This window comes from Polypterus senegalus, chromosome 2 (genome assembly GCF_016835505.1).
Source record: "Polypterus senegalus isolate Bchr_013 chromosome 2, ASM1683550v1, whole genome shotgun sequence".
NCBI classification, from domain to species: Eukaryota; Metazoa; Chordata; class Cladistia; order Polypteriformes; family Polypteridae; genus Polypterus; species Polypterus senegalus.
Window position 1 is genome coordinate 210850263 of NC_053155.1, and position 11522 is coordinate 210861784.

At 38.9% G+C, this 11522-nt stretch overlaps 1 protein-coding gene across 2 annotated transcripts in view; it reads right to left on the reverse strand.

The window, feature by feature from the left end:
• The window catches only part of cog3 (component of oligomeric golgi complex 3), a 64740-nt gene extending 54237 nt beyond the window's left edge, over positions 1-10503 (reverse strand). The window contains exons 1-3 of one of the 2 annotated variants that reach the window (XM_039745268.1): positions 10299-10503; positions 7101-7184; positions 4939-5085 (exon numbers count right to left, since the gene is read on the reverse strand). In XM_039745268.1, coding sequence (XP_039601202.1) covers positions 4939-5085; positions 7101-7184; positions 10299-10478 — 411 coding nt within the window. In that variant the 5' untranslated portion in view covers positions 10479-10503. The remainder of the gene's footprint in view (positions 1-4938; positions 5086-7100; positions 7185-10298) is intronic. The other variant, XM_039745269.1, reaches the window with a different exon arrangement.
• Positions 10504-11522: the final 1019 nt, after the last annotated feature.

Consider the following 11522-nt stretch of genomic DNA (forward strand, 5'->3'; position numbering starts at 1 on the left):
GTAGATTCTGCACATTCTTCCTGTGACTTTGTGGATTCGTCTCTGGGTACCTTGGTTTAAATGAACTTGCAATTAATGTTGGATCAGCACTAAATTTTTGACTTTGGTAACAGTACCAAAACAGTTCTGAAGTAAATAACAAATAACTAGAAACCCACGCCATCTAACTTCAAGCTCCCTGATATGTTGTACAACTGCGCGCCTCCCTGTTGTGACATGCTATCATGTGGCCATGCTGCATTATGCCCTGCTTCTCTCTCGATAGCACAAATGTGCTATGAAGCAATATAGGAATGAGGTGTCCCTTGTGAAGTCTCCATCATGTCAAATCAAGTCTAGAACTAGTGGGAGCAAATTCTTGATCATGTCAAAGCATTTGATTTTGTGAACTTTCCAGCACGTCCAAGCATGTTTTTCCTCAGCTATTCCACTGAATGTAGGGAGGAGGGGTTTGAGTGGAAAGCTAACCTTTCAATTCCAGTGCCAAATATCCAGAAATTCTGGTACAGTACCATGTACGTTTTCAGTACTGGTATACTGTGCAGCTTTATTAGCAATTAAAAATCGCCCTATATTATTGAGTATGGTTGTGTGCACGTGTGTGTGACCAGCATTTATCCCATGTTAGTCCCAGCTTTACAGCAATGCTGCTGGAACAGGCTACACCCTCCATGACCTTCCGTCTCTTAGGCTGGGCTTATACTTCACATGACACGATGCTACTACGCAAGCAGTGTAATGTTTATACTTGCGCATGTACTTTATGCAACTCTGGAGGATTCCAATAGTGGCAGTGCAAGATATCATCACGGTGAGAAAACAAAGTTCAGCTTTGCTGTGTGGTAAACATCCATTAAATTCAGGGCACCTTGCCACAATATCTCTAAAAAGGAAGGATGTTTAACGTTTATTCCAACAAGCATCAGGAACAAGGCAGAAACAATCCCTGAACAGGGCATCAGCACATCACAACATGAATACAAGCACACACATACACTAGCGTCATTTTAGCATCACCAAATACCCAAACCTGCATGTCCTTGGAAGGAAACCAGAGCACACTGTGGAAACCCACCAGGAAAACATGCAAACTCAAAGCAGGGAACAGCCAGAATGTGACTCCCCTACTGTGAGGCAGCAGCGCTACTGCTCCGCCACTGTGCCGCCCCCACATGTGTAATTATTAACAGTATTAATTATTTAAATGAACGATTTATCTGTAAAGTGTAATATACATACTTTAATGCATTTCATCATGAAAGTGATATCAAGTATACAGTAAATAAGGATTATAAATGTGCACAGAGCTAGAATATCATAAATTTAACGTGTTCTGTGTGGCAATTGCTGTCTGCTGCTGCTGTCAGCACAGGAAAAAGCACCAGAAGTATGTAATGATTAACAACCAGGTCAGTTTTAAGATGCCTCCTACGATGGTCTACTTTAATGACAAAATAAATAAATAAATAAATAAATAAATAAAACTCCTCAATGATATACGATATGCTTCCCGCGTGGTGCTTGATTGTTTGCTTTTTTCTGTCTCTCTCACTCTCTCTGCCTGACGGAGGGGGTGTGAGCAGAGGGCTGTTTGCACAGAGGCTGTTTGCCTAGAGGATACGGACGCTCCTCTAAAAAATGCTGCTTTATCGCAGTGCTTCGGCATACTTAAAAGCCCAAAAGCACGTATTGATTTTTTGATTGTTTGCTTTTCTCTCGCGCGCGCTCTCTGTCTCTCTCTGACATTCTCTGCTACACGCACTCCTTTGAAGAGGAAGATATGTTTGCATTCTTAATTGTGAGAAAGAACTGTCATTCCTGTTTTAGGGGTTATTTCATTGTTGCCCCTGTAGTAAATCTGTTGTTAATTTCATTAACAACACAGCAGCTGAAACTGATTAACAACCCCCTCTGCTACTTAACTGACCAGATTAATATCCCATAAGTTTCATTGACTTTATGCTATACTCCGATTAAAAGTTCCTTTAATTCTTTTGAGCTATTAATTATATATATATATATATATATATATATATATATATATATATATATATATATATATATATATATATATATATATATATATATATATATATATATATATATATATATATATATATATATATATATATATATAGTCAGGGATGCCAGGGGCAACGACCCGGCCGAGACGCCTTGAGGGACTGGAGGAGGGTCTGCGCGCGCCCTGGATCACGTGGGGGCCGCCATCCTGGTTGCTTTGGGGGCCAGGGGGCATTCCCGTGCCTTGGGAGCCCTGGACCTCAGCACTTCCACCACACCAGGAAGTGCTGGGGGGGAAGAAGACCAGGGACACCCGGAGTGCTTCCAGGGATGCAGCCGGCACTTCCGCCACACAGGGGCATGTCGGCGGGGGATTGCTGGAACCCACCTGAGCACATCTGGGTGATAATAAAAGGGGCCGCCTCCCTTCATTCAGGGAGAGAGTCGGGAGCATAGAGGACTGAGCTTGCTGGAGGAGGCAAGGAGGCGGCCTGAAGTAGAAGAAAGGCATTGTTGTGGCCAGGACTTTTGGGGGTTTTGTGGTGCACTTATGAACTTATATTTGTAAATAAACGCGATTGTGGGTGAGATGAACGTGTCCGCCTGTCTGTGTCTAGGCCAATCTCCACTATATATATATAACTAGCAAAATACCCACGCTTCGCAGCGGCGAAGTACTGCCTTAAAATTTTTATTACGAAGAAAATGTAACCTTTTTAAACTGAGGGAAAATATACCAATAATTATTTGTTAAGGATCTCTTTGTATACCACATTGTGAGTTCGGCCCTCCGGTTGTAATATGACCAAGCTGTGCGCTGGGCTTACTCTTAAGCATGCAATGTACAGTTGGCCATGTGAACAGTAATCTTGTTTTAAATTTCACAGCTTGGATTGCTGCGGTCATAATCGGTTTGAGTTTCATGGTTTGTTTTAATTACAACACTATTTAGGACTTGTGTTGAAGAGACATTCGGCATCTGTCAAGCGTTGTAAGTATACAACCGGTTTCTTCGATAACTTCACATCCAGCTTTTGGGAGTTTAAACATTTATAAACATCCGTCACCTGTCAATCTAAGATGTTTTAGAGGCATTGGCGGTTGTCGAAAGGTGTAAAATATTTGGCCATTTCGGTACACTTGAAAGCGACAACCGAACAATTCAGCGGCAGCCATCAACTCACATGCAAATGCATAGGTGAAGGGCTTAAGCATTTCACTCTTATAGTGCTCCTGTGTAGTATAATTATCTCCTGTACCGTCATCAGTCCACACCTTGAACCTGTCCCAGTCATTCAATACATAAGACACAATGCTCCCTCCGGATATCAAGAGTGAGCCTGATATGGCCATGCAATATGTAACAAAGAGAATGGAAAAGGTAGGTGCCATCTCCGGGCATGAAAACCACTCGGTAAGTGACAGTTCTTTGATCGATGGTGATCACCTCGATAGACATGTTAATGGGTGTATGGTTGGAATGATAAAGGAAATGGGTACCTGAACAATGTAAAGTAAGTCTAAAATACCTACACAATAACTATAATCGTAATAAATGAACAATAAAACAGCGGAGAAGCCGTGGATTAAATAAAAAGGCTGTAGTTATCAGCAGGGAGACATGAATCCCGTGGCGAAGCAAGGAAGAGAATGTAGAGACTGGAGCGACGGACGGCCTTATATAGGCCGGCAGCCAACAACGTGGGAGGCGTTGGGATGGGGGACCCAACGCCGCCTCACACGGTGATCGAGCTGCAGGCTATGGACGTATATATGTACGGAAGTAGGATTCAGTTAGCGTTGGAAACCCGCATACCAAATTTCTTGAAGATGGGCCCATAAGTAACAAAGACCTTTGAAAAGTTCAATATGGCGGCCGACAGTGGCATCATACCACCGAAATAAGTACCAAATTTCAGCCTTCTACCTACACAAGAAGTTGGAGAATTAGTGACGTTGGAAAGTTCAATTTGGCGTCATACCACCGAAATAAGTACGTACATCGGTTTTGGTTAGCGCAGGGAAGCCGCCTACCAAATTTCGTGAAGATGGGGCCATGATTAAGAAAGTTCAACATGGCGGACGTTGTTGACCGTTATGACCCTTACGCGTAAAATTTCGGAAAGAAACCTGCTTAACTTTTGTAAGTAAGCTGTAAGGAATGAGACTGCCAAACTTCAGCCTTCTACCTACACGGGAAGTTGGAGAATTAGTGAAATTGGAAACTTCAATATGGCGGCCGACAGTGGCATCATACCACTGAAATAAGTACGTACATTGGTTTTCGTTAGCGCAGGGAAGCCACCTACCAAATTTCGTGAAGATGGGGTCAGCCTTCTACCTACACGGAAAGTTGGAAAATTAGTGACGTTGGAAAATTCAATATGGCGGCCAACAGTGGCGTCATACCATCGAAATATGTACATCGGTTTCGGTTAGCGTAGGGAAGCCGCCTACCAAATTTCGTGAAGATGGGGCCATAAATAAGAAAGTTCAAGATGGCAAACATTGTCGACCGTTATCGACTGTTATGACCGTTACGTGTAACTTTTGTAAGTAAGCTGTAAGGAATAAGCCTGCTAAATTTCAGCCTTCTACCTACACGGGAAATTGGAGAATTAGTGATGAGTGAGTGAGTGAGTCAGCCAGTGACTGAGTGAGTGAGTCAGTGAGGGCTTTGCCTTTTATTAGTATAGATTATGCTTTAAATAACACTGTATAATGAAGGCAATAATTTTATCACTATATTGTTGTCATACAGTAGTCCTTTTTTGTGAATCAACAGCTGCCAAAAGTTTAAATGTAAGTTGCTGGATAAACCCTCAATGTTGACGTTATGATTAAAACATCTTCCCACGAAAGAAAAATAAATGATGTAAAGTAAAAAGGAATAAAGTAGCTACATAAAAAACAAACCTGTTGTGCTGTTTCTATTCTGTCCTCCTCCATTTCTAGAGCACTGAATCCCTTAAGGAGAATATCCTCAGTTGAGGCTGGTACCGTTGCAGTCAATGGAACAGAAAAGGAGTGCGACGTCAGACTACAAAGGTCTTCGATAGGAAGCTGCAAAAAAATTAAACAAATAACAAAAGACAAATTAGTTACTGTACTCAGCAATACTGATATGCACAGAAACAACCAAAGTTATCAAGAGTTAGGCTACATTGATATTATACTCTGCGGTGGGCTGGTGCCCTTCCCGGGGTTTGTTTCCTGCCTTGCGCCCTGTGTTGGCTGGGATTGGCTCCAGAAGAGCCCCCCCCCATGACCCTGTGTTAGGATATAGTGGGTTGGATAATGGATGGATTGATAATGGAATAAACATAGCTACCAAAAAAAAAAAAAAAACGAACAAAACAATATTAACAGAAATGGTCATAACAAATGACCAATGCTAAAAAAATGAATGAAGACAAGGAAATATCAAACTAAATCATGATATTAACAACAAATAGGAACATTAATCACATTTTGACATAAGGCAATGATGGAAGATTTAAATGTGGTTGAGAGTCGAAGACCAAACATCTCAAAAGTGCAGCATCATTTCAAAATCATATATGGAAAAGACGTATGAGCTCATCTGGCATGAAAGTGAGAGCACCTGAAAAGAAAATCTGTTGGATGTTGATTCATCTAGGGATAATCTAGCGGCAGGCTCAATGTCAGTTCTTCTATTTCTTCTGGAAGCTCAAATTCCTTATTGACAGTGCAGAATCTGTGTCATCAACATGCAAAATATCTACTACAGAGGGCTGCTTTTAATGAAGGCAACAGTCAGTACTGGATGCCATATTGTACGGTAAAATGAGGTCTAAAGTGCAAGAAACTCACTTCATCTTGCTGTCTTTTGCTGCCACCTAGTGGATTAAATTAAAACGATACACTCTAGGCAGTCTATGCTGAACAATGGTATTGGCTTTCTACCCTTTGATGTTGACTTATCTGAACAGCAGCATTCAAAGTGTTCAGCTAAACCTTACAGTTAGTAACAGAATTTGCGGTTATACACTATTTGTCAAATGTAACTTTAGAACATACTTGTACTCTTGCTATGAAGGAGAGGAGTAAAACTTCTATCCATCTTCACAAATGTTGCATCTACTGAAAGCCCTCAATCAATCAGCCAGTCAAGTAGTAATCAATCAATTAATCAATTAGTAAAATAGTCTTTAGATGTAGGGCAATTTACCTAACCTCAAGTTTCCTTCAACAAACCATTACACTTCCTGGTACAGTGAGCTTCTGATCCATGTGTAAAGAAAAGACAAGCAAAATGACACCTTTTATTGGCTAACTAAAAGATTACAATATGCAAGCTTTCGAGGCAACTCAGGCCCCTTCTTCAGGCAAGATGTAATGTGAAGAAGGGGCCTGAGTTGCCTCGAAAGCTTGCATATTGTAATCTTTTAGTTAGCCAATAAAAGGTGTCATTTTGCTTGGCTCGTCTCTACATTCATAATGGCTAACACAGTACAACACCCTAGTACTACTGATCCATGTGTGTAATCCGAGTTCTCCAGCGAAAACCTCAAAGAATGCAATCACATATCATCTTCAATCTGTGTTAACAGGCTGCTGACAAGGCTAAACATTTTTCTGTACATTTGACCCAGACATTTTGATTCCTAACAAAATGGAACAAATACATGAATGAAATAGGCAGAAAGAGGCACAGTACAATAACAAAATTAGGACAAAGGCAAGAAGGAAAAATGTAGGAATAATAACACCGAAGTAATTTCCCTATATCCATTACAGGTGATAACTATACAAACAGAGCATATTTTTACAATTTATATCGTGAAAGAAAACTATTTTATCTTTCAGTATATTACTGGTTGTTATCCAGTGTGGGAATTCAGTTACCAAATGGGCCTATAGTAAATCTATAAGGTCAGTCCCTGATCATTCTCTCAACAGCATGCATGGAAATCCTGATTGGGCTGCATAGATATTTACATCTTCCCTTGATGCTTTTGTTAACATTTTGACAAAACTAAAAAAAATGTTACAGTAGATGTAAGTTATGATTAATAACTTCTGAAAAGCAGTCATTCAAAGTATACACTACTTACATACTGCACCGCTAGACGTACTAGACAGCTTGACTCCAAGGGTGAGGGGAATTGGAGATGTTCAACTATTGTAGTGCTTGGATTCTGGAAAGCATTACACAGTCATTTCTCTACCAATAAATAAAGACCCTATTAATAATGCAATATTCTGTGACTGACAAATTATACAAAAATATGGTTTGAATACTCAGAAATAAGCAAATATTCAAATATATTCTAACCTACAGCTGGTTAAAAATTCTAAGCTCTACTACTTGTACATTTGTACTTAAAATGCATTTGAGTTCATCATTATTACTAATACCTTTGATTTTTTGCTTCTGGTGCATCTGATAAAGCTTGCAGCGCTAAAGACTTGACCAGCTTCACTTGAAAAACACAGCTCATCACAAAATCAGGATTTGCTGTGCATGGAAAGGGACGGGATCAAAGACAAAAGTGGAACCGCACCAGTTCACACTTACGCATGCAAAAACGCTCCCAATTACTTAAAGACGTTAAAAGCACTTGAGTCTTTAGCAAGGTTATTATAGTTAACAAAAACTAAAATCAAAACTGAAACTATTATTAAAAAAACATTTTCGTAAACTGAAATGGAATAATTAACAAAACCAAAATTAAAAACTAAAACTAAACAAAACTATTAAAGTAGCTGGAAAGACTAACTGAAATAAAATAATAATTTACTAAAATATTTTTAGTTTTAGTTTTTGAATGAATATTCTTGCCGTTAGTCTTTAACCCTTGTAAGTTTTGCAATCCTACTCTAGATAAACAGGTTTAGATAATGTATATGTTTTCTTAATCTCAGACGCTGTCTCTGTTGTTTTGTGCCTGTCCATACTCTTATTACCTGCTCTTGCCCCTGCTCATTATGGGTTTACTGTTCTTATGGTGGGCTATTCAAGACTCACCACCCCAAACCTTGACACTGTATGCTTGTTGTTCTTTGTTTCCCTCAATACAGCTAAGTGGGGCCTGCACACTGATTCAAGTCTAAGAGCCCTATTCTTCCTAAGCCCTTGTGATTTTCATGAGAAAATATTTTAAAAATTATAAAATTGTGTAAAATTGTTCATATTCAGTGTCTAGTTTTATGTTTGTTTTTATTAGACAAAAACAAAACCAGATAGTAAACTAGGCAGTGTAGTAAGCTTCCACTAACATTAAACTCATATCCAAATCTGTTAAGTGTGCAGTTCTGTCTGATTGTGATACAAAAGTAACTCCGTAGGCGCTCCATACCATAATTACTAAAACTAAAACTGAAACTGATATATATAAAAATAAAATAGAAATACCTTTGTGAAATAAAAACTAAACTAAAACTAAAATACACAATGAAGGAAAACTAAAACTAAACTGAATTTCCAAGTAAGGTCAGAAAAAATATAGAAATAAAAACTAATATAAAAAGGCAAAACTATAATAACCTTGGTATTTAGTCCCCTGCACCTGCACCCTGCCCTCCATTTCTCAGCTGATCTTCTTAGCTCAGTCAAAGTGATACCTGACTTGTCCACCATTATTAGTGCCCAGTGAGCATGAGTTCAGTGTTATGGACAACATTTATGAGGATAAGAAGAGCTCTCTGCATGGCATAAACTCAGTGAAGCAGTGCTTCCTGCATCATAACCTTCCTTCAGAGAAATGGGGGTAATAGTTTGACCATGTTACTTATATAAGCTGCTCTTTACAATAATCAAGTTTTATTCACTATTTTAAAAACAGCACACAATTTAAGAATATAATATTGTTTCACAATTTTGAATAATGTATTTATTTATACTGATACAGTTCAATTCAGTTATATTGCAATATATATAGTTTTTGCTATTTCTTTATACGATTATTTTTATAAATTGACACTTTATTACTACACATAGTTAAAATAATTAGCTTGCATGTGTTATTATAAAATAATTGTTTTAATATTTTCATATTTGGCTTTTTTTCCCAGCCCAAGGGGTGGTGCTATTTATCGGTCACAAAAATCGGTTATCAGAAATCACAGACTATTTGTCTTAATCAGTATTAGTTGTAAAAACCTCTGATCTAATACCAATACTTTCAAATTTCTTAATTGTAAGTCCAGTTTACATAGACATGAGGAACTACTGCATTTCACAAATTGTGAGGAAATCAATCAGTTTATTGCTTTGAATGGCATTTTCTTTTGATTGCTGGAAGGTACAAAAACAAGCAATCAATTAAAAAAATAACAGAAATTTTGGAATCCGTTTGTGTAGAACTGTTAAAAAAATGTTTACATTTTTAGATGCTTCATAAAGTACATCACAAAAACAGACAAGCACACATGTGACACTTTTAGTTTGCTATTAGGGAGTAACTGTATTTTGAAAATTCATAGGACACCTCCTCTTGCTTAGTACCAAAATGCCAGGTAAAATGTTAGCATTATACAAGTTAACTAAACGGCATTTGTGCACAGATTTACTTCTTGAACAAATTTTTACATGCATAAATTCTGAATAAATGATCGCAGAACATATTTATTCTTCGTGTTTCAAAAGTCTATTCCTTCTACAGACGAGGTGTTCCAATTCTGGATTAGGAGTCGCATTGGGTTTAGGACAGGAGTCAAATCCTGGGTGGGATGCCAGTTTATCATTGCGCACGCACAAACATAAAAAAAAAAATCTTTCTACTGCGGCCTATATGCAGTCGCCTAACGGATAAAACCCAACATGTTTTAAGTACGTGAGAGGAAACCACCTTGAGATCGCAGAGAGGAACTCGGGGAACGTGAAAATGAAGTAGAAGCAGACAACTCATTGCTTAGGACGACACATGCAAATCTTCAACATCGCAAGCACAAGGAATCAGGAAGTGCCTGCTTCTGGTACCAGGGTTTCTAGATTAACTGCCTGAATCTAACTAACCGCACTGGACAAACAATTGAGCGCAATAAAATAAACTTGTCTGCAATTTTTTCAGAACTGTGCAAACAGGCTGGGCACTTTTCTCAACGTTAAGAACACCTACAGAACTGTGAATAAGACTTGAGAATGCTTTACTTCAGGAGCCCTGCAGACTGTCCTCCACTGTTTCAAAACAACCTTTAAATGACAACAATTTAGGCAGTCAAATGTTTATTATCTTTATGAAAACAGATGTTTGTCAAGTCCCATCAGCAAAGAAAAAAAAAAAGTCTCTCAGTCACAGTTTAGCCCTCACCTCTGTCGGGAGTGGCAGGTTCTCAGCAGCAGCCCGGATTTCCAGGACCGAGTCGATCTGTCGCTCTGTCAACGGAGCCATTGCATTAGGTCTGTGGTCCCATAATGAGAGCTTTTCTCTGGTTTCTTTCTCACCCGTATCTAAAAGGGACAAATCCATGGGAACCCCTGTCGCCATCATTGTCAACTCCGTGACGTTGACACTAACCCAGCATTCTGTTCGGTAGGTAAGGCGGCGGTGACGCCTACAATTTGCATATTACCCAATCAAACCCGTAAAGTCGTAATTGACGTGTGCATTTCAACCAATCCTATGGCAGAGTATAGGCTAAAGGCGTTACTTCTGCGAAAACTCCAATCGGTAAAAGAGAGGCAGAATATTGGAGCTGTCAGACTCGAAAGCTGTCCGGAAGCGAGTTTGTTTTGTGTTGAACAGAGAAATTAGATTTATTGATGGATTGTACTGATTGTACATTCTCGTACAATATATGTGACAGTCTAATTAGGAAAAAAAGGCTGCCAAGGCTATGGACTGTAGTTGTTTGCCGTGTCCTTGTGTTTTGTACCTTTCATTCCATATACCAAGCCAACAATTCGGCGGCTTTTCTTTCTCTGCATTTTGGATAAACTGTGAATGACGCTTTGTCGCAAAGGGTGTACCCTGCCATTTCTTTTCTGAATTTAGCACATGTCTTATGCTACTGTAGAAAAAAATAATAAAGCGTTTCTGTGTAAATTATTTAGATGCTGTTGCCGCTGTTATAAAAAGCACAAATCCGGAGAATTCTCTGTCTTTATGTGATACTGGGTATTAATTATCATTGATTTCATATTATCGTTTTATTTGAGATTAAAATAATTTTGTCTGTATGACAGGGTTGGCTGCGGAGTCGGGATTATCAGTTCTTCGTATTTATAAATGGCTTTGATATCTCTGGCTGTGTAACAGTCCCGGATTCTGGAGTATGACACCCCGGCCAGGTCCGTGTAGTTTGCGCAATGTCCTCATGTTTGTATGTGCTTACTCCATTCAGCTTTAACGTCCTATAGATCGGTGACACATAACGTTCACGCTAGCCAAATATGTATATTATTAAGATGTATTTAAGAATGCATGGACGAATTTATAAGTACTTGAATACATTAGAGTGAAGTTATCATTTGGCTGCTCAGGATATTCCAATGAAGTTTCTATAAGGTGGCTGGGTTGTCCATCTCAGTTTGT